The 24,418-nt window shown below is 41.3% G+C and overlaps 1 protein-coding gene across 2 annotated transcripts in view; it reads right to left on the bottom strand.

Annotated features, from left to right (window-relative positions):
- Nucleotides 1-12,308, bottom strand: part of SHPRH (SNF2 histone linker PHD RING helicase) — a 47,805-nt gene extending 35,497 nt beyond the window's left edge. The window contains exons 1-6 of one of the 2 annotated variants that reach the window (XM_036380541.1): nt 12,208-12,308; nt 9,137-9,806; nt 8,587-8,716; nt 2,402-2,620; nt 2,005-2,083; nt 1,073-1,223 (exon numbers count right to left, since the gene is read on the bottom strand). In XM_036380541.1, coding sequence (XP_036236434.1) covers nt 1,073-1,223; nt 2,005-2,083; nt 2,402-2,620; nt 8,587-8,716; nt 9,137-9,775 — 1,218 coding nt within the window. In that variant the 5' untranslated portion in view covers nt 9,776-9,806; nt 12,208-12,308. Of the gene's footprint in view, nt 1-1,072; nt 1,224-2,004; nt 2,084-2,401; nt 2,621-8,586; nt 8,717-9,136; nt 9,807-11,516; nt 11,594-12,207 lie in introns of those variants that run through there. The other variant, XM_036380542.2, reaches the window with a different exon arrangement.
- Nucleotides 12,309-24,418: the final 12,110 nt, after the last annotated feature.

Here is a 24,418-nt window from a genome sequence, read left to right as displayed (position 1 = left end):
CTCTGAAACCCTCTTGGGTCCTCCACTGCTTTAGCATTAAGTTGAAGGAACCTATAGATGTAAGTGAGCTAGGTTCCTGATGGGGGAGGAAAATATATATTTAATATATAGTTAGAAAAACAAAAGGAAGTAAGCAATATAGAGGAAGACCCCTAGTCAGCTGTATAAAAAGTATGTTTCTCCTTTTAGGGATTACCTCCCAAAACTTTACTCTTATATGTTAGCTGACATCTGTCCCAACTACTTACATCATGAAACAGTTTCAGTAACTCAGCCCTCCAAAAGCTCTGGTTTCTACCTATTGTTATCAGCTGGTGTCCAGGCACTTTAGTGCTTTTACTCCTCTGTTTGCACTACTTGGTGCTGACCCTCTTATATATTTAAGAATCATCTTATTCTTTCCTTATATCTCTTATTCTCTCCTAATAAAAGAATTGAGTCCTTTTAATTGATAAAATGACAAGCAGGCAGGAGATCAGTATGATAAATGTGCAATGAAACTGGCTGCCATGATTTCCAAGGGGTGAAACTCACAAAGTGGTAAGAGTTTACTTAAGAATAATGGTCCTTTCCCTTCAGAAAAAATTTTTGGGTTTAGTGGATGTGCCAAATTTTCACAGTATGCATGATGAGGAAAGTGAAAAGATGGAAAACTGTTGCTAAATAAGCTCATTTATTATATGAAACAGAGGGAGAGCAGAAATCTTTACCCAGAATGTAAACTGTCCCTATTTTAGCACAGAACACTAATGGATGTTTGACACCCATCAATACAATGAAGTGAAGGAGAATGGCCTCCAACATAGTAAACTAAATTAAATTATTTATATACTCCTGAGCCTGTCCAAACTATAGTAACAGTACAATTGCCTGATAAAACCATTGAACAATGGCAAAGGATCAACATGCAAACTGTTCCACCATTAATGCTGCCATGTATCATGTCCTATGAAGGGAAAAACTTTCACAGTAATAGAGCTTTGAATATGGACTTCTAAAGCAATGAAAAGTGCACTTGCATTCATTCTGAATAGCATTTTCTTAATAATAACTCTCAACCTGGTTTCCTTACCTCAGGTAATGTCAGATCATCTTGTTTAATCTCTGGTCCAGTATGATTCAGAATAAGAGCCAACACTTCCACTGTTTTTCCAAGACCCATCTCATCTGCCAAAATACCTCCAGGCCACTGGGGTCCAGCAGTTGGATACTCACGGATAATGCTAAAATTCAAGTACATTCCCAGTGAAAGTCAGTTACTACAGAATGTTGTGACAGAGAAGGATGCATTCAGGGACAGACAGCATAGCTTCAGCAAGGCAAAGTTTGTAAGGTGAGGCATTATCTTTTATTAGTTAAGCTGAGATAAACAAAAACTAGCAAGCTTTTTGCGTGTATGAACCAGATCAAGACAAATACACATGCCAGAATTTTTAGATTTTTTTCACCTCTTAATAGGCCTTGCCTTGCTAACGTTAGCATATCATAGCATTAGCCTCAAAAAAATTGAAATATTTTTTTATTCACATGTGGAAAAGATCTGAAAGTAACATAGGGAAAAATAAAAAGCAAACTAGCAATCAAGAGGTTCTATTCTGACCAAGTTAATGATAAAAGAGAAACAGGCTTAGTAATGCAATACCGAGCATTAATAAAAAGCTTTATACTGCTGCCTTGCTTTGGACTTTGAAAACATTGAAGAAGATCAAAGTCTCCAATACTCTAAATTAAAAAAAAATTAATATTAAACCATTAAATTATTGTCTTTTAAGAAAAGCTTTAATAATTACATCTTCAACTTGAGATCTACATATTTATCTGTGCGTTACATACTTGAGTTTGTTCTTTTTTTCAAATTAAAGATATCACTGTTCTAATTCTTTAGTTGCTAACTGAAAAACAAGTTATGGAATATCTTATATCCTGCAGGATAGAGCTGCCAACACGGTTTTCACAAAGCACAACCCTGAGATGTCCTCAGAAAGAGTAACTATAAAAACGTACCAGCCAGTAAATGGATTATAGTAGATTTTTTTTCCATCCAGAGTGATCACCTCCCGCCATAAGAAGTGCAGCACGTTTTCTACGGAGAAAGTGTTCACTTTACTATGATGAAGTTTCTCTATTAACAGCACACTCTTTAGAATTATTCAGCCTTTTTTTTGACATTAAGAGGAAAAAAGCTGACGTCCATCTCTACAGAGCTTCATGACCAACATTATACATCAATGGCTGCTCAGCAAAACCTAGCTTATTATTTAGTGTATGACCAAACAACAGCTTTTATAAAAATACCAATGAAATAACTCACAAAGCTTCTAATCAAACAGCAAGGAAACATTACTGCTGACAATGCAAAACTTTCCACAATTGTGCAAGTTTTTCAGATCCATATACTTGCCACTACTTGGAGTACTGGTGTGGTTCTCTCGGTGAAGCATCCAGTTCACAGCCTCACTTTGGTATGGCCTCAGAATGGGAATCAATGCAGGATGCTGCACATCCTTTCTCAGTAACTGGATATCCTGCTGATGGGTGTGCCGTACAAAGTCATAAAGCTCTTCAATATTTTGTCGCTCTAGTTCTGTGTCGGATTCTTCCTCATCTTCCTCCAGCTCGTCTGCATACACAAATAATTCAAGACATGCATCATCAATCAACTTGGGACAACATTTCAGTAAATTTTGCAGCAACATATTTAGTTTACATACATAAAAATAAGCAAAGTGTCATTTAAACATATGCCATGACTGCATCTGACTCAGCTAGCAGCAGTAGCAAACAACGAGCAGTTTAATAAGTAAAATAAAGAAAAACATTGCAACAATGACAACAGTAATAATAATAGTAATAGCAATGAAAAGGAAAAAAGAGAGAGATTAAAAGAACCCAAGGAACAAGTGATGCACAATACAATTGCTCACCTCTCACTGATCAATTTCCAGCCCATCCCCAAGTGGCAACTGGTGGCTCCCAGCCAACTCCCACTAGTTTATAAACTGAGGATGTTGTTCTATGGTGTGGAATATCCCTTTGGCTGTCCTGGCCATGCTCCCTCCCTTCTTGTGCACCTGTAGAGCAAGGACTGAAAAGTCCTTGACTTGGGGCAAGCACCACTCAGCAAGAAGTAACAAATCATTGCATTACAAACATTATTGTCACAGTGAACCCAAACACACGGCACTCATCAGCTACTAAGAAGAAAATGAACTCTGCCCAAACTGGAACCAGGACACCCAAAAGTTAACATGCTGTGGTGAGCACAGATGTACACATAATCAGCAAAGCTCTTTCTTTAGAATATAGGTATAGAATGACCAGAACTTATTTATTTAATATAGACTTTCCACTAAAAAATTCCAATTGTTACAGAATCACAATTATCTCATGCTTCTGATTTAAATATTAATAAATGACCTTATTGAAATGAAAAAAGTTAACCTTAACCTATTCATCTGGTTAAGAAAATTGTAGCAGCAGGACAAAATATAACTCTCACCACTTGCATCACTGCAAAAATTCAGACAATTGTAGCAGCAGGACAAAATATAACTCTCACCACTTGCATCACTGCAAAAATTCAGACATGCTTTCAGAATTAAAAACCCACCTCAAGAGAAGTAATCACCCTCTGGGACAGAAGGCCTACCCTTCTTTTCTACCCTATAAGAAAGAAGGCCTTGTGCTTATGGATTTTTCACAGAATTTGGATATATGGGCATACGCAGAACTTAAACAATGTAGAACAAAAATTCATGAAAACTTCAAGGGCTGGAGTTCTAGAAAACAGGTATGAGAGAATGAAAGACTTGGAGGCCAAGTTTTAACAGTGTTTTAGGCCTAAAATTAAAACATCAGTATCAAAAAAATACAGACCGGTTCTAACCTTAGCTAGCACTGGAGATAAACTCACTCTGCAGAATTTTTGTGTTAAAAACAAACAAACAAACAACAACAAAAACAACAAAAAAAGCCACCATCAAAATTGGAAGCAAGTCATGGCTATCATTTGCAGCACAAAGTAACCTTAAAGTATATTTAACATTTTAATAAAGCAGCAAATGGCTGACACACTTAAATCAGATTTTAATTCTGATGCCTTGGGCTAACAAGGAAGAGATGTACCTGGCAGAAACCAGAAAGCTTAATTTTATCATAAGGCTCAGAAGCTGGTATTAGGATGCTCTTTCTTGAAAAGCAAAAGCTTTCCTTCATTCAAATGGATGATGAAGGTGAAGAATGATTTCCAAAACAAAAGGAGGAAATTATACGCCTATATATGGCAGCCATCAGTGCCTTCCCCTAATCCTTTTAAATCAAAGGAACAATCCCAGAGCTTGTCAAGGGAAGTGAGAATACTGAAAGACATTAAGTTTCTACATATTCATGAAAACTATACATATGACTTGTAATGTAAAGAAGGCAATCAGAGTGCACATGTGGAGTTATTAATGATCCAGCCAAATAAAAAGCACCAAGAAAGCATTCAGCTTTATATATTAGAAAGCAATCAGCATTATATATTAAAGAAACCATTCGAAGGGATCCTTTAACACATACCCCTCACTTTAGGAAAAGAACAGAAAATTAGAGTATTTGCAAAGTATAACTTTGATCAAAGAATGTGATATATAATGACACCTATCATTATACATGCTAAAATAACAGTCTTCAAATCTCACATTTTTAAGCGTACTAAATTGACTTCTACAAAAACTAAGTCTATCCAGAATTGTACAGGAGAGCAAAGACTGCAATATAATTTAAAGCAAAATTTTTTTTAATGCAATTGGATTTTTTTGTACACACCTTTCTTGTTTTGTTGATTCTTCCAGAGATTTCTTTTTCAATATTAAATGGTTCTACGTACCACGGGGATTTTGAAAAGGATGCCAGGGAAGTTTATCCCTCTCAGTTACTTATTAAACAGTGAATATTTAATTATGCTTTCAACTATTTCAAAATGTAATTCAGTTACAGAGGTCTCATCTTAATCTTTTTTACATTTGGGAAACAGATGGCATTGTACTATCTAAAAATTCAGTTTCTCTGATGCTTTTCAAGTACTCTATTTAATTCCTTCAATGACTGAACTACGGTTCTGCTACTGCATCTGCGGTAGGATCTTTCCTTCTCCAGACTGCAGTATAACAATGTCTGCACTAATGAAACAGCCTAGATTAATGGAAAACTTGTTGCCTCACATATGGTAGTAAATAAACAACTACCAAAACCATATTTGTACAAAGAATTTATTCTTAAGAAAACTGAGGGTAAATGGTAAATGATGAAAAGGTAAGATGGCAGAGAACATCTGCCTGAGCAGGCAGATTTGGCTGAGACTCAGGGAAAACACAGTTTATGACCTTTGGAAGAAAGGGCTGGCAGTTCAGGACGACTACAAGGATGTTGTGAGATTACTGTATTAAATTTTGGGTCCCTCACCACATGACAAGAAAGACATGGAAGTGCTGGAGCACATCCAGAGCAGAGCAATAAAGCTGGTAATGGATCTGGAACACAACTCTTATGAGGAGCAGCTGAGGGAGTTGGGGTCATTTGGACAAAAATAGATGAGGGGGAGACCTTAGTCCTCTCTACAACTACCTGAAAGGAGGTTGTAGTGAGATGGGCGCTGGTCTCTTCTCCCAAGTAACTGAACAAGAACAAATGGCCTCAAGTTCCATGAGGGGAAGGTTAGATTGGGTAACAGGGAAAAATTTCTTCCCATAGAGGGCTGTCAAGCACAAGAACGGGCTGGCCAGGGAGGTGGTTGAGTCACCATCACTGGAAATATTTAAAAGACTTGTAAATGTGGCACTTAGGAACATGGTAGAGTGATTGACTTGGCAGTGCTGGGTTAAAACCTAAATGATTCAAGGATTCCATATTAAACATTTTATCGTGTTTTTTTCAGATTATTTAATGCACCTATGGCTATGCTTGCCATAAGACAGACGAACTTCCTGCCACAAAGTCTCAAAACCACAAGGATATCACCAGAATGAGTGGTGATATCCTCACTGAGTACAGTGAGAAAAAATATATTAAAATTAAATGTAGCAGTAGAGAGGTCATATGCGTTATTTGTGTAAATCCTTGAGCACAACACCATCAGCATGAGAATTTGCTCATCAGTGGGAGGAACAAGAAGCTTCATCTTAGAATGTTATTGTATAGATTTAACTTTAGATGGATATTGATAAATGTTAAAATATATACTTAGGGGTAATTTTACAAAACCTCAACTAATTCTGTTTAAAAACAGGTGGAATTTAAACTAAGTTATTAGAAACATTTAAGAGAAATGCATTTATCTGGACAGAATCAAGGCTATATTATTTTATGCCACATCAGTAAGTTCATGTTCAAAAACTGTTAGGAAATGAAACTACTTTCCCATTGCATAATCACCTGGGGTCCTCCTTCACAAATATTTTTCATTTCTGTGACATGCTTTTTCTGAATTCAGAGCAGAGCATAATGCACACTATGGACTTACATTAGTGGTTTAGTGATCATGTTTTGTTCTCTAACACTTTCAGGATAATTCTTTACTATTGATTTGGTTTCACTTACACTGAACATTAAATTGATGCATTTACTGAGCTATACACCTACCTACTGAACCGCAACCCTGCTTGCAACAGTTAGCAAAGAGGCCGTAATTTTTTTCTTCTGCATTGTTTTCTATTCATCTACTGAATTACTACTGAAACTCCATGGCCTAGTCTGCTTGCAAGCTTTCAGTTGTTCTTCATCTCTGTTACGCTGAATAATACATTTAAACATTGTTGATACCACTTCACCAATCATTCTTTTTCTCAAAGAGTTAGTAATACATTAAGGTGCACATGCCTTTGTAGGACTTGACTGGTGATTGGCAATCATTTATTTCTGTTCTCCGTGCCAGCTATTTTACTTCCTCACTTACACGGCATTCACTGGCATGAAATCAAGACTCCATTATTATTTTACAGCACATAAAAACGTACATGCTCAAAAACAGTCCAAATCTTTACCAGCTGGCAACACAGCTCCTTTACAAACCTGAGCTGCTTGCATGGCTCATGAAAAGTTAAGGCACAACAATCCAACTTCTCAGGACCACATTCCTGCCCCAGAAAATTTGAGGGGCATGTCTTGCCTTTCAGAAAGTACCTCTTCACCTGTAAGCTACACTGAACCAGGTAGTCCCTATAAACACATCCTTTAGTGTACTGAGGACAAATGTCCCAGGTTCCAGCAGAAAATTAGTTTGGACCTTAAAGTAAGTCACCAGTAATTTTCTACACAATCTCTTTCCCCAACTCTTCCACAATGAGAAAATATGCAGAAGAAAAATTTGTGCTTTCTGCTATAGCATTACATTTATTTCAGCACTCTATCATATACCTTAGAGATCTCAAGTCTATGAATTCCCTGGCAACTGTTCTGCTTCTAATGTATTTATGATAATGTGTTTCTCCTAACAGATTTAAAACCACTACTATTCATTTCTAGACCTTAAACTATTTTTTCTTCAGATCTCTTCTTGGATCTGATTTGTCATGCTTTCAAACCTAAACTGGCATATTTGTGTCAGTCAGATTCAGTTTTTGGAAGGATGATTTCTTATGTGCAGTACCTTCCCCACTTAGTGAGTTATACTGGCCCATCCCTTGGTACACCTCACGTCAGTCCTAACAGCTGCACATTTGTTCTTCGCAGCAGGTAAGGATGTTCAGATTTTATTTTGTTACCTCTTCCTTTTAGCTTCTCTTTAGCCTGAGTTGCCTGATTTTTATACAACTCTGCCTCTTCTAATTAGGTGCAGTGCTATTTGGGGAGGGTGCTAGGCTTTTGCCACAACACAAACTATGTATACGACAGTTACTGAATCAGTCTTCAGTCAAAATTTTGAATCAACTCTACACTCAGGAATGAGACAAAGGTTGGTTGGGTTGTTTGTTTTTTTCCACAAGTTTCCTAAGACACCACAACATAAAGCCATTGTTTATCATCCTATAAATCTGTATTACTAGTAAGTGTAATCTGGCAAATATACCTTTAATTCTAAAATGATAGGGAGGCCCATGTTTCTCAATCTGCAGTGGTATATTCTCAAAACTGTTGTAAAGCTGCATTTTGTAGTATTTTACATTGTAACTGCTTTACAATATAAATCAAACAGAAATCTATTGCCGCAGTTGCGTGATAGGCCCCAACCTGGGAACAAGTTTTCCAAATTTAATTCCTGGCTCTTTTACACTGTTCCTGTATGATTCGGAGAAGATACTGTAGATCTGTTCAAACTACCCCCATGGAACAGGGAAAACTGTATTTACTTCCAAAAAAGTGAGGACTCAAAACATCTCTATGCTTCAGTATCTGTAGAGAAGAATTATCACCTCTGATTTCAGCATAAACGAATTAGCATATGATTAATGGGCAGATAATGGTATTGGGTAAATTACCTAATAATGCTGCCAGGAAAAGAAGAGTTGCTCTAGATGGCAGGAATAACTACTATTTTCCCTTACATTTACAACTACTACAGAAGACAAAACTGTTTCTGTTCATCAACAATCAACTTTATTGCATTACCTGGAATTAAAAAACTGTAGAACTTTTCCATGAGTTTTTGAATAATCTGATTAGCTTTTTTGGGTCTTCCACCTCCATCACTGAGAAATTCTGGTTTACTTAGCCCAGACTCAAGAAGGTAAATTCCAACCTGTGAAAAGGTTATACAGTTAACAATTTAATTAACAATTAAATTAAAATAACAATTAATTTAATTGACAAGAATATTATAAACAGAAGAGCACAAAAAATAATAACAGTGGCTCGAAAATTAGCAGGTACAGACAGATATAATAAATCTACTAAAAACACCATGTAGAGGAAACACAACTAAAATCTTCTGTGATTCCTTCAGGTAATACATTGCTAATGGTGAAAAAATAAAAATATATTTACAGGAAAAACCACACTGAAAACATTACAAAAGCATGTAGAAGTGATACATTTTCAGCACATTATAAATACATAGTAGCTGCCAGACTTTGTTCAGATATTTTTATTTTATATTTCAAAAAAAAAAAAAAAAAAAAAAGAACCTCCAAAATTCAAAAGAAGTATAATGAATGCATACCTTTAAAGCCTGAGCCTCTCCAGGTCTTTGATAAAGTCCAATTATCTTTTTCTTTTGCAACCATCGCAAATCTTCCAATATTTCACCACTTAAAGTTGCTTCCACAAGAATACGTTGTTCATAAGCGCCCAGGTACTCTTTTGTCTCATTACTGTGCTCGTCTTCACTTCTTTCATGAACACAGACCTGCAGCTCATCATCAGAGTCTCCTCTCATTAGAGTAAAGCTCCTGTCATGGAATTCATCAGTTAGAATTTGCTCAGAAGGCAGATGAAGAGCAAATTCTCCCAACAAAGCCTTCCAAGACCTATCTGCACGGTATGGCAAGACTATAATATTTAGCTGTACAGACACAGGAGTCAAGATGGAATAAGAGTCTTCTTCATCATTAACTGTCAAAAACTTAACAGATTTTGAGCCACTGCCTTCTTTCTGTACAAGATCTTCATCAGTGCTATCATCGTTTATAACAATGAAGGATGCAGAAGTGCTTGGAACTGGAATATGGTCCTCATTAGTTACTTCATCATCTAAAGCCACCATCTCATTTCTCCGGTCTTCATGCATATTCCAGCAGAGCTTTTTTTTCTTCTCCTCATCGACTTTGGATGGAGGTGCACGTTTCCGACGACCACTCATTTTGCCGTTTTCTCAACAGTGCTTTCAGTATCTGCAAGGTGAAGTAAATCAGTCAACAACAGGCATTACAAAATCAAATGGCCACACTAGAATTTCACTGTGCAAAATTCTGGGACACAAATATATGCACTATGCACTCAAACTGTTCAGAAGTATTAGCTTTAGAGGGCCTCCTATTCCTGTGCCATCACACAAAGCTGGACATGAAGCATGGTCTCATACTAGATCTTACAAGTTTGCCAGACAGCTACAGACAAAGATCAACAAGACTGCTTAATTTCAGAACTCTTACTCAGAATCTTGTGGAATAGATATAAACCAAGAAGCAGGGGAATCCTTCAAAGATGGGGGTGGAGGAAGACAGCAAAAAAAACCAAAACAAACCTCCGCAAACAAAAGTGTAGAAGTACAGGAGATCTGGGGGCGGGAGTGGGGTAAATACACATAAAATTCCTCTTTTCTTTCAAAGCCTACAAAGAGCTGAAACTTAAACTTGACAGAGGGCTAGTCTGAAGATGCTACTACATAGAATATGGTTTAGAGACCAAGCTATCAAGTTCTGTCCTTCAAAGTCCCCAGTGACCTTCCTCCTAGTATTGAATAATTCTCCCAGGAAACTGTGCATCCTGGGCCCTGGATATACAAACTGCTTGCAGAAGAGCCCTTAGTTAGTTATTGTGCATTTCAGGGGGACCAATCAGCAAACTAAATGTAGAGTCTTACTGATACTGACTAACTGCAAACCTGAGTCAAGACGGACATCCAACTCCTTAACTGACCCAGGCACAGAATAGACTTTATGGATAAAATACAAGAAAATAATGTACAACTGCTAAATGGTATATATCAAGAAGAAAAATATAGAATATTGGATCCATCTGGGAAACTAATAACTACATAGCCAAAACCACATGCTCATAATTAAATACTCAAGCAAGTAGGAACTTTTTTCAGAAGATTTTTTACAAGGAGCCTGAACATAGCAATAGGTCTGTGACTTTATATTACACTTTGTGAGTATAGATATCTGTGTCAACTCAGCTTGTGCATACAACTTTTAAAGAAATGTAGGAAGAGAAAATATTGTAAGCTACTAAATCCAGTACACCATATCCTAATGTTAAAGAGGTTTATGCTGGAACAGAACAGAATTCCTGTTACTGAATAATTTTGTAAGGGTCTTGGAAAAAACCAAAAAAAACCCCAAACAAACGCTAACTGATAATTCATGAAAGCCAAAGGAAATATCGTGGAATATACAAATTTTCCTCTGTTTGAAACTCAAACACAAAACCACAGACTCAATTAGGTTGGAAAAGACCGCTGAGATCATCGAGTCCAACCTGTGACTGAACACCGCCCTGTCAACTAGATCGCAGCACACAGCGCCACATCCAATCTTGCCTTAAACACCTTCAGGGATGGTGACTCTACCACCTCCCCGGGCAGCCCATTCCAACGTCTAATCACCCCTTCTGTGAAAAAACCTTCCAAAGGTTCAATCTAAACATTCCCTGGCGCAGCCCAAGGCCATTTCTTCTCATCTTGTCACAGTTGTTCGGGAGAAGAGGCCGCCTTCCACCTGGCTACAGCCTCCTTTCAGGCACTTGTACAGAATTATAGTCTCCCACAATTACACAACAGACTTCAGGGAAGGAAGGGCGAGTTTTTCAAAACAATGCTCATGCACACGGTGCGATGCTGACAGCACTCGAAGCAAATCCCGACGGCGAGCACACACCGTACTTAACCCCGAGGCAGAAGGCTCCCTGCGGCATCCGGGCCTGCACGACCACGCCAGCTTGGGCATGGCACTCTGAGGGACAAGCGGGACGGGAACCGCTCTGTGCGAGCGGGGTCGGCCCATAGCTCCAGCGGCCACAACACGCACTTGTCTACGAGGGGAAGCGGCAGCCGCGCACGGGGCAGGGGAAGCGGCCGGGGTCGTCCGCAGAGGAGCCCCGCGGACCGCGGCTCCACCGCCGCACCGAGCACCCGCCGACCCCAGGGCCAGGGCCGCGGCCGGGGCCCCCCGCACCGCGCTCCGCCGCAGGGACGCGGGCAGCTCTCGCTGTCTCGAAGGAGGAAAGCGACTGGAAGCTCGGGAAGGCGAGCCCAGCAGCGGAATACGAAACCCTCGGCAGCCGGCACTGCACCACCGCGATGCCGGCCACCGGCGGGCTCTGCGCTGCTGCGGTGACTCACCGCCGCCCCCCGGTCACCGCGCAGCGGGCCCGCGGCATACCCCGCCACCCGCGGCCACTCGCACAGGCCTCGGGCTGCCCGGCCCCGCCGGGGGCCCGCGGCAAGGCCGCCGCACACCTAAGGACTATCGCGGCAGGAGGAGCGGCCGCTCACGGCCGTAGCGGAGGACGGGGGGCAGCCCCGGGGGCGCAGGGTGAGGGGAGCGGGGCGAGGAGCCGCGGACGTACCGGAGCGGTGACGCTGCTGCCCCCGCGGCCGCAGCTCCTCCCGGCTCGGGCGGGGCCCCCGCGGCGCGGGGGCGGGTCCGGGGGCGCGAGACCGCACCGCCCCTGGCAGTGCCGGACGGAGCCCCCGGACAGGGCGGGTGGAGGGGCAGGCGGGTACGGGGGAGCACGAGCACCCGCGCTGTCCCGAGCGGCAGCCAATGGGCTTCGGGAACCGTGGCGTTTGCCCCGCCCCTCCCTGATGTCAGCGGAACACAGCGAAGGGAAGGCCGGGGAGCCGCGCAGGCGCAGTTGGGTGCACCGCGGTCGAGGGGGCGGGGCTAAAGCGACGGTGCCCTCAGTGGGGCGTGGCTGAGGGTGGGGTGAATGCTGTGTTGTGACGTCACCCAGGTGGGCGTGCCCATACAGGGTGGTGCTGACGGGTGGGCCCTGGCGGGGGGGGTGCGTGAGAACGCGGTGGGGTCCTGGGAATGCGCGGGAAGTTCCACCTGAACCGGGGAAGAATTTCACTGTGCAGGCGGCCGTGCACTGGGACAGATTGTCCGGAGAGGCTGAGGAGTCTCCCTCGCTGGAGATAGCCGAGAACCGTCTGGTCGCAATCCCGGGCCGTGCGCTCTGGGATGATCCTGCCCGAGCAGGGAGGCTGGATCAGATGGAGCCCTGTGCTCCCTTCCGTTGTGACCCACTCTGTGATTTTGTGCATGAAACACTTGGCAGAAGAGAGAGGACTGTTCAGGCATCTGACAAAAGCGATGGAAAGAGCGAATTTCTGGGCTGTTAGCGCTGCGAAAAGGCAGAATCAGGCCAATTAATTTTTAACAACAGATATCACTGCAGTAAAAACTACAGAAGGAAGCTGGTGAAGTTGCTGAAGGGTCTGAAGCACAAGTCCTAGGAGGAGTGGCTGAGGGGGCTGGGAGTGTTTAGCGAGGAGAAAAGGAGGATCAGGGGGCACCTTAGCACCCTCTACAGCTCCCTGAAAGGAGCCTGTAGCCAGGTGGGGCTTGGCCTCTTCTATCAGCCAGCCAGCCACAGGATGAAAGGACATAGCCTCAAGCTGTGCCAAGGGAGGGTTAGGTTTGTCAATGGGAGGAATTTTTTCATATAAAGAGCAATTTAACACTGGAATGTGCTGCCCAGGGAGGTGGTGGAGCCACTGTCCCTGGAGGTGTTCAAGGAAAGACTGGACATGGCACTTAGTGTAATGGTATAGCTGACAAGGTATTCAGTCCAAGGTTGGACTCTATGATCTCAGAGGTCTTTTCCAACCCAAGTGATCCTGTAATTCTGTGAAATGCACAGACTGATAATTGGAGACAGTTGTAAATACGCAAATAGAGAGCCCTTTACAGCAACAAGGCGGGGTTCTCTCTTGTAACAGTTCAACCATTTTTTCATATTAGTTTTTCCAAATTAATTCCTTACTTGCCTGTGTTGATTTTCTGCCATTCTCAGCCTTTCTGAAAGGGTGGGCTCAGAAGAGCTGCTCAGAACCATGGTGTGCAGTAGCTTTGGAGTGTTGGCCCTTACACCAGCCTTATGTGGTTTGGCTGTTTTAATTCGCAATGTTTAATTTCACATTCCTAAATTAAAATTAGCTCAAAAAGCATCACTTGGTCCTATGTTACAACAGGAAATTGCTGCAGAACAGAGATGAAATGGAAGACAGAAAGAAGGTGGTAGATAGAATCATTTAGGTTGAAGAAGACCTCTGAGATCAAGTCCAACCTCTGACTGATCACCTTGTCAACTAGATCATGGCACTATGTGTCACATCCAGTCATTCCTTTAAACACCTCCAGGGACAGTGACTCCACAACCTTCTTGTGAGCAGTCTATTTCAATGTATGATCGCTCTTTCTGGGAAGAAATTGCTCCAACCTGAACCTCCCCTGGTGCAGCTTGGGGCCATGTCCTCTCATCCTGTTGCTGGTTGTTGGGAAAAGACGCTGACCTCCACCTTGCTACAATCTTTTTTCAGGGAGTTGTAGAGAGCACTAAGATCCTCCCTGAGCCTCCTTTTCTCCAGTATAAATGCCCCCAGCTCCCTCAGCTGCTCCTCATCAGACTTGTGCTCCAGACCCTTCCCCAGCTCCATTGCCCTTCTCTGGACATACTCCATCACCTCAATGTCCTTTTTGAAGAGAGAGGCCTAAACGAAACACAGAACTCGAGGTGTGGCCTCACAAGTACAGGAGAGAATCACTTCCCTGTTCCTGCTGGTCACACCAGTGCTGATACAGGCCAGGATGCCAGTCTGTGGGACAGTGAGCAGCTGGAGTGATGCACTTTGCTAGGAATTCATTAAGCTATCCTGTTTCACTCCTACTACTGGTGTGCATCCCTATACATATGGATAGGTAGGGCAGGCAGCTACTTTTAAAGGTGTGACATCAAGGTTTGTGTTGCAAGATGTGAATACCAAATTTTTTCGTTGTGAACTGGCTCTCTTGATGGCAGGAGTGAAGGCAGCCAAAGGACAACTTCCATCACATTTACTGAGGTGGGGGGCATGCTGTGAGTCTGTGGTAATGTAGATGCTCCCCACGTGGGACCTCAAAGGTGTGACTCCTCATGTGAGTGTGCTGCAGCTGCTGTTGATGATCTGATGCTGTGAGAAAGTCCCACAAGTGACTGCTGCTCACCCTCCTCCACTTGGTGAAGTTGGACTCCACCAGCAAAGGGAAACAGGAAAGAAAATCATACACTTCCAGAACTCTTGTAAGAATAGTGAACAATAATTCGTGACTCAGTGAGATCTGTTCACAGACTCATTTACAGGGCTGTTGACGGGGTCATGGATCTCTTAATGAATCTTGCCCTTTAGTTAGCTCTTCTATTTCTATATTGTCCGTGTCTTCCATTAACAATTTCCTCTCCTGGATTGGGACTTTTGCTTTCTTTGGTAGTGATGATGGTTTTTGGAGATTTAGAATATAAAGCATTTGTGAAATTGAACTTTATTTTCTCATCTATATGTCGTGAAAACTAGTAAGCAAGAGAGTAACATTTCTGCTTTCAGAGGAGGGGGAAAACACAATGGCCCCAAGAGGGTGCATGCTGTACTTAAAAATATCTGTCTGAGCCTCTCTTTTTCTCTCACCCTTGTTTGGTAAGAAGTATCTTTCCTAGTTCTCAGGATAAACAACCTTGGCATGATCCTCCTTCTGAGGGAAGGAAGAGATAACTCCAGACAGGGTAACAGTCACATTCTGACCTTTCCTAGGTCACCATTGTCTTGGCACTGCTCAAACCCCTCCTCGCTTAAAGCTGAGAAGTCACTTCCCAGCTCTCCCTGCCCACTTATTGGGTCAAGACTCAGTACTCCTTAGAACTTTTCAACTCAAGAAGAAGAGGAAAGTGACTCAGATTCGAAAATACCCTTGGGTAGATGTGCACTGAAACAACACTAGAGATCCTTTAACAAGTAATGATTTTATTTGAAGAAAAATTTGTTAACGCAACGATGAAGGCACACAGCTAGCAAAACACTACGTTGGTAAACCTTGCAGTATCATATGAGAAAGAGGAGGATGAAAAGTAGAGAGAGAAAAGAAAAAAGACGGGGGAAGAGAGAGATCATCTGTCCTGCAGTATAGATCATAGAGCAAGAGAGATCTTGGAGATCTCTAAGAGCAATGGAGATCTTTGAGTGTCGGGAGCACTAGTTCTGAAGTACACTCCAGCAGAGTCAGAGGTACAAGTCTTACCAAAGACCTGTCCCTGCTTTGGGGAAGAAAGAGGAGCAGGCCTGTTGATTTGTCTGTAAGGTGGTTGTATTCTCAGCCTCTGTTATGAAGGATTTCAAATGCCAGTTTTTACTTTTGGAAGAAGTGGAGGTGAGACCATGCTGCCATCATAAATGGGGGCAGGGCAACCAATTTATATGTAAAAGTAACAATTTATACTTAGGAACTGTAGTGGGATAGAATATAAGAAAAGAAAGATAGTAATCTTACCCCTAAGGAGTTGCAGCTGGGCCAATTATCAAAGATTAGGAACAGGCCTGACTTTAATAGGCCACAGCTGTAACCAATGAGAAGAAGAGTGCTATAAAGGAGTGGGGTGGCCCCTTGAGAAGGGAACTGGAGTCAGTTGGCTGCTTTGGGAAGGAGAAAGAGTCAGTGCTCTGAGGAGCTGCCCCTGAGAAAACACCAAGAAGGTATGAAACTTCTGTAATAGGAGACAACAGTATGGAACCCCTGCAATAAGATGACAACAAGGAACAAAGAGAAGGATGACAAAGACTGTGGGTCTAGTGAAAGGGCAGAGCAGAGCCATGACACCTTAGCAGCACTCCCTCTTCCGCTTGGCTGCAAGGAAAAGGATCATCCTCTCCCTCAGCACAGCATTCGCATATCTCATGGAAATCTCTTGGCTACATATCTTGTGACGTATCTCATGGAACACTTGACTGTTATCTTGCCTGTTGTGGCTCCACTGCAGTGTTTGAGGCATTTCTTAGGAGGATACAAAGGGGTCTCCACCCACTGTGTCCATATTTTGTCTGAAGGAGTTTTGCTTTTCTGTCTAGCTACTTACAAACCTATCTTTTGAAATAAGGGTTGAGAGCAGGTGGAAAAATCCCTGTTTCTATTCAGCAGCTAATGACTAAGGATCCTAGGGATTAGCACCTGGTAATTTTTCTACTGTTCTAAAGAACTTCAGTGCATTAAGGAAGATAATTGCCATTTAATCTAACAAAATAAAGAGGAGCAGTACAAAGAGAAGAGAATATGACATAAAATAAGACCGTGTGATTTTTTTTTGACCACAGTTGAGAACATAGCCTCCCTTGCCTATGAATAAAAATTCCCCTATGCTTTCAGTAGCAACTGTTAAAGCCCAGAACGAGTAAGCAAATAAAATCAGGAGACGTGCTCCTTTGCAAAGGGTTTCTTTTTTGAGAGAGGCTGGAGAGAACAGCATGCTAGTTGTTATGGTATTTAAAAGTTCTCTTTTAGTTGCACAGGCAAGCAGAAACCTCCTAAAGAAAATCAAAATTGTGTGCCTCCAAATTGGTTCTGGCAGGAAATGTGAATGTTTGTAGCAAATGAATGAACCTGAGGGCAGATAGACTCTATTCCCTGCACTACAATGGCTGTACGCTAAGCTATGCCTCAACAAACCCATGTGTTACTCTGGTGGTTAACTACTAGGAGAAATCTATTCAGCTCCTTTGATAAAAATCACCATGTGACAGAAATGGCAAGATGGACCCCAGTGGAGGCATAATATTGTTCCAGTCTATTCCAGATTAATAAAATTGTGAGCAGTATTCTGTGGCCTGGTAGGAAATTATTTTCGTAGGTTAAGCTCTACCTAACTACCAGAGTGTTTGGTGTATATATAATAGAAAATAGTATAACTGTCATAGTGGGACTTGGAAAGTGTTATCATATAATTGCCATCATCCACAGTGCATAATGCTGCTTGGGACAAAAGAGTGGAGGATTTAAATATTTTTTGGAGAGCTACAAAGAGCAGCATGTTATTGTGTGCCAGAAACCATCATGTAAGCTAGTAAGCTAAGAACGCAGCATAAGAAAAACACCATGGAGCTATGATGGCAAACTTCCCCTTTTTCACTTCTTCAGGGCTTCCACTCTTTTCTGTTTCCTCAAAACAGAGAAGTTCAACATATCACTTGTGCCCTTCTGTCTCTTAGCACAGCATTTCCTGGGGGAACCTACCTGCACCCCACAGAACTGCACACTGCAGGCCATCTGTCTCAGCTCACGTGTGTGCACAATTCTTGTACACCCTGGTCCATCTGCCACTCAGCTGAGCTACGCGCTGCTTTTGTGAAAACCAGGTGATACACCTGATCTCAGGACTGACAGCAGCAGCTGATCTGTTACTGGTGGGAGTTAAGCCCATTTCCCTTTTTCCAAGAGAAAAGGACAGTTAAAAAGACTATCTAAATATAGAGCAGGAAAAAAAATAACCATGTCATTGCATCTAGGACATCATCTAGAGTTACTATGTAGGATTTGGAATCCAGTTCTTGGAGTTATTTAAATATATACCTAAATAAGGTGTTTTCATTGCTTTAATATTCCTTTTATAAGCCTTTTTTAATGTAACAAAAATACATAAAGGAAAAGTTTGCAGTTCCTGAGAAAAACCAAACCTTCTAATAAAACTGGAATTAAATAAATAAAATCTTTAAAATAAAATCAGTAAAAGCATTTGGAAATTTAGGATCAAAATATAGATGTTTGTAACATAATACAGGGCACAATGGTTTGAAAGAGAGCTGAAGGATGCTCACAACAAAGAGATATTTCAGACGTTATCTATTAGAGATATATTTGTTGGCAGTGAAAAATGCTGATTTTCACACTCTGGCAAGAGAAGATTTGAATTCATAACATGCTCTGTAATATAAAAAACAAACAAAACAAAACTGCTTGCAGAATTCTTACCTATATTTTATACTTTAGGAAAAAGGCAAATAAAATCGAATTTGAAACAAAAATGAAACTGTTTAGTCTAGAAATCTTCTGGAACTATTTTATTTTGGCCTCTTTTCTCATAAAGAAGTGATAAGCGGCCTTGGTAGTTTCTGTCAAAGAATATTTGAACTTCATCAGGATTGTTATTTCTTTGATTTATCAACTTAGAAGTACAGAAAGATCTGCACTTCTCAAGCCAGAAATCAATGTATTTGTTTAACACCAATGAAAATCTGCCTCCACAGATGTTTTCTTTGAGTCTGACAAGGTTTGATGTTAAAACAAGCACATAAATATTGATGTGGCTTCATTGCAGGGGGTTAATAATCATTCTCTTCAGAGGAGTATTATATTAAATTGTCTGTCCAAAATTCACCTTTGAGCCCGCTTGGGTGACTACCTGAGTCAGAAAAAGCAGCAGTTTCAGAGAGGGCAGCCTGTGCATTTGCTCTGGCTCTGGGCTGCAGGAGCAGGCAGTGCTGACTCATGGAATGCACAGGGCATGGAAGAGCCGAGGAGATGCCCCAAAGCTGTCACCAAACTGCCCGGTGCCTCGGGGGAGCTGCACCTTACCTGGGTTCTGTAAGTGCCAGGCAGCATTTCTGTGGGAGACAGAGGGAAGTTTCTCTCTGCAGTGTCCCGGGGAGGTGGAGACCATGTGACACTGAGCCACAGGGGAATTACAGAGAGACAGATCTCAGCTGGGCAGCAGAGCTGGCTGCTTTCTGCTGCCACTGGCACCTGGTCCCTTGTAACTATTCCCTGAAAGGTACAGTAAATCTGGAACGGGAGAAGGCCGAGTGTGGTGGTACTTGGCTGATGCTGCTGTTCAGAGAGAAATGTTAAGACAGCAGAAGCCTTTAGACCCTCTGTCATGTGGGTCCCTGGAACAAGTCTCTAGTAGGCACCTGAATCATCCCTGAGAGGAGATTTTGCTTTGGCCTGGGCATTAACTCACTAAGGCAACAACCTTAGCTAATGAGAAAGGATGTTTTCTCTGGATATAAATGTCATTGTATTTCTAAATGTGTGTACACTGAGGCTTATTAATCAAACTATATTTTTGTTGCCTGTCCTTGGCCTAAAATTTTGAAATGCAATGAGCAATAAGAAGTTAGTCTGGGACATCAAATGTGTATTTTAGTTTGTTTTCCTACATAGTACCCCAGGGAGCCCAACCTAATGGGGGCTGATGGAATTGCCCATGTAAATGTGCAGCTCTGGTTTGTGGTTTTATCACCAGCACAAGTGGTACAAGCAATTTAAGTATTTTGGTACTTCTATACATATTTGTATTTATATTTTGGTACTTCTATACATATCTGTATACACTTTAGTACTCCTATACATATTTGCCACTTCAAATTGCAGAAACATGTAATCAAATTTTAATATTTTTCTTTAATCTCCAGAAACTGTAGATATTTTATTGTTATTACTCTCTACTTTGCCTTTCCACATCCAGGCAAACCCAGATGTATGGATTTTGTTCTAGCTACAAAACAACAAAAAATAATTCTGTCTGCTGTGCTTTCACTAGGGTAGATGCATAACCTGTAATGTAGCCCTACAGTTCCAAAGTTTGTACACAAATGTCAATAATAAACCACGCTTCAATCCAATCTCCTTCCTGCTTTCTGTGCTCTGCGGGGTTTTCTTTTTTGACTGGTTTTGTTCAAGGCATTGTCCTACACATGGCCCCATCTGTGTACCACAGGAGGGTCCATGCTTCCTAGCTGGGCTTGGTGGCATCCACATTCTCTGACTGGGGAAATGAGTCAGCAGAAATTACTGTGCATCACTGAGCACTGTCCCAGGGGACAAAAAACCCACCTTGTCACACAATGAAACAATGAAATATTACATCTCATGACCCTCCTTGAGTAAAAATAAACCTTTTTAATTGAGGAGGTAATTGGAAGCTATTGAGAGATGAGAGAACAGGCTTTTATTTGAAATATGATTGCAAGAGAAAGTAATGAGGTCAGAACAAAATAAATATTTTCCCTTTTTTCCAACAAAGTATTACTTTTCATTAACTATGGTTTGTTTCTCTAGGCAACAGGAACATAATACAAAAATTTTGCAAAAATACTCTCCTGGGATGCTTATGGACCTGCAGATGTTCCTAGCTGATGAAATCCTGGGTCTGGAGAACAGATGGAAAGTGATAAATGATTAAGATGTTATAGGATATAAATAACAATACTACAATGTTGTGTGTAGAGATATCAGCAAAACAAGGAATGCTTATCTCCTGGCTTGGTAAGCATCTTGTTTATGGCTGATCAATTTTGCAACAGTTCTGGCTCCTGCCCAAAGCACAAGTTGGTATGTTGCTGCCAGCCCAGACTGACTCATCCTGGTCATCCCTGCTGGGCTGAGGAGATGGGATGGGTCCTGGCTGCCAGGCTCTGCCCTGGCAGACACCTGCTGAGGTCTTCCACCACCACCAGCTCCCTGGGAGCCCTACAATATCTGATCCACAGGGAGAGCAGTGAGGGCACCTAGGCCAAGGGTGGCTTTTCCTTTCACTTCTACTTGGAAACCACACTTTTCAGGAAGCCTTCCAGAAAAGATTAACCTGGTGGGAGATACCTGCATTATCCAGTTTTCACCCAAGTGGTTAGAAGTATGGCAGTGCCACATGCTGCTGCTGCTGGGATCCTAGAAAGGAGAAGAGTCAGGTGAGCTCCCTGTACTTGCTGCTGCCCTGGGGTTGGTCCTGCTCTGGGCACATATCAGGGCATTGTTGAAAAGTGTGATGTCAGAAGACCTGAAGACACATCTCTGGTAGTGCAGAAAGGTTAGCTTATTTGCAGAGAACCAGCCACTCACCATTATTTATGAGCTATCCACCAAAAGTAACCCTCGATGCCAACTTTTGTTTTGCTGTGCTAGCCTGGTAACTCCAGAAGAATTATTGCAGCTGCTGGTCTTGTTTCAAAAGTTTTGCTCCTTGCTCTCAAGCCAAAACCCAGCATCATTTGAGAAGGGAAATAGAGGTAGCATCTACACCAAGTAAATCCTCACAGATATTTTGTTTCAACTTCTTGTTACTTGAAAGCTTGTGCAGTTTGGCATGATTGAACTCAGTCAAAATTTTTCTTTGGGTTGGGTTTGCCTGATGAAAGTTTGGTGTGGTTTGATGTTTTGGTGCCACCTTTCCTAGGCAATATGCCCCTTTCACATCTGCTTCTGCCCAGGCAAGGTTGTTTCTTGAGGAGCCAAGCTGATTGTTCCCTGTCGCTATAGGACAGGAAAGAACACAAGCACACCACTGTTCTCAAGGTGAAGGAAGAAAGAGAAGTTTATTTTCTGGCTCTGATATTTATAGTTTTACAAAAGTGACAGCGGATTGGAGGGTGACAGTGACACCTCTCGAATGACACTGGTCAAACCAACAGTCTATCAACTCTCTCTTCTTCTATAAAGGAATGCAAAACAATGAGTTATTTACAGGAAGTGTATGAGAAAGTTTACTACAAGAATGTCAACATCAGAAAGCTTAGAAAATCTTAAAAAAACAGGGTGACAGTTCCCCATATATACCTTGCATTTCTGAGGGGTTCTGGTGACATTAGTGTTGTTTGGAGCAAGAAAACTTCAATTTGAGTGATCTTCAAGATATTAAAGTGAGGTAACATAAGAACAACCTGCTCCCAAGCAGTCTTTATTGTTTGTCCTTCAGCTGCAGATACTTCTCACAGGCCTGAACTATTATATGCTAAACAAATAGCTTTCTACTGAATAGCTGACTTCCAATACACAATTACCATAATTACTGTAGGTATTGTACACTTCTGTCCACAGAGTAAGAACTGCATCCAATCAGAATCATCCCATAAAATGTGTAAAGATTTGATACTCCTTACCAGCACTGAATGCAGATTGCCTTCAAAGCAAACGTTTCTGAATACATTATCTACACTATGAAATTAAAAATAGCATCCAACTGAATAACATCTTCCTCTCACCCACATTTCATATCTTCAACCAAGATAGTTAAATCGGAAAAGGAGATCAAGCAGTTTAATCTAAGCATTCTAAAAAGTACAATTTACAACCGTGAAATGTTAAGAGACTTTTTTAACACTCCTTAGAGATCTTCCACACTCTCACACATACCCTGCAGCCTCAAGGAGCCACTGTGAACTCTGGTCTTGCAGCATCAGGTCTTCCTTTGACACCTAATGGGCCAAGATTTCTCTTTCATCAGTTGTGAGGGTTTTGAACTAGAAAGTATATGCAGAGGTGGAAGGTATAGCTGAAAACAGGTGTGGTTCTCACTTCACAGAATAGTACTTCCTCTGAATTTTTACTGGGTAGACTTATTTTTTTAGTTTTACTGTAATTTTAAATTTTACTATATTAGAAATGAATGAACAAAACTAAAAACAGAGTACATTACCAAAGCTGAAGGCAGTCTTCTCACCACATAATCCTGGATTCCTCTCCTTACCCTCCTTCTCAATTTCTAAAAGAAAAAATGAGGGTAAAAACTTAAAAGCTATGATAAATGAGAGTGGAGTTAAGTATATGTGCAAATATTCTTTGGGATTAAATCCTATACGTGTGTCATCAGTCTATGTACATGTAGTCACAAAATGAAAGCACACAAAGATTTTTCATGTGGGTTTGGGCTGAAGAATCAAATTTTAGGATGATTTAGAAAATTGATTGAAAATGTGCTATTTGAGTGGTGCATATTACATTGTCTGGTAAAGGAGAGCAAGAAGAAAGAGAGAGGTACAGATTTGTATCCCCTGTTGACAGTGGTTGGAATTTAGAGAAAAATAAAAGCCAGCTGAAGAAAAGATAAAGTAAGTGCAAGTACCATTTAGAAATCAGAAACACAATAGGAACTGAGATACAGCATAAACTGCAGCACAAGCATTAGTTGAATTTAAATAAAGACATGGAAATCAATAACTGTCTATTACTGCAGTGACAGTAGCTGCCAAATTGGTTGAGCTGGTTTGGGTTAATTTATTGGGGACTTATGGTTTGCAGCTAAATAAAAAGTGCAGTAGTGATGGAAGGAGTCTTTTTAGAAGCTGTTGCTAAGAAAAGAGGAAACAAAACCAGGCATATGTTATGAAAACAAGAACATACTATATTTATTGAGAAAACATCCTCTAGAATAAAAATAAAGACTATGCCATGAAATTAGTATGTGCTTTTGCAACAGACTTGTACAGAAAACTTGAAAACCACAAGGACACACTGTTTACATAGAATCATCCTGTATATGTGGACATCTCTAAACAATGCAACTAACTGCTATTTAGACATATTTATTTTCTCTTTAGTGAGTTCTCTAATTTATTGAAGCAAAAGTTGATTGCCTATGACTATTATTTACAGTATGGCAATGCAGCTACTCAGCCATGTATTCTTTCTGTACCTTCATCTGGTCATTGCTAAACAAGATTCAAGAATCACCTTGTGAGTTACAGTTAATAATCTACATGGTTTACCTGTAAATCTACATGATTTACATATATGAGGGAAATAGGGGTTTTGTGAGGACCCCACTTTCCTACACAAACCTTGTAATCAGGCATGTATCATCAGCCTGCCTAATGATTCCTCCAACCTCCACCCCTGAAAGTCATCTCTCGTGAGGACTCAGTTGTACCTCCCCAGGACATAGACACCCCTTCCTGCAGCTGGCCCAGAGCTGGGCTGCCTGGGCACCTGCTTGCAACTGCTGGTTATTTCATAGAATCATTGTATGGTTTGGGTTGGAAGGG

Source organism: Molothrus ater, chromosome 3, assembly GCF_012460135.2.
Source record: "Molothrus ater isolate BHLD 08-10-18 breed brown headed cowbird chromosome 3, BPBGC_Mater_1.1, whole genome shotgun sequence".
In the NCBI taxonomy this organism is placed as follows: domain Eukaryota; kingdom Metazoa; phylum Chordata; class Aves; order Passeriformes; family Icteridae; genus Molothrus; species Molothrus ater.
Note: the sequence above shows the minus strand (reverse complement) of the source record. Positions and strands in the feature narration are given on the sequence as shown.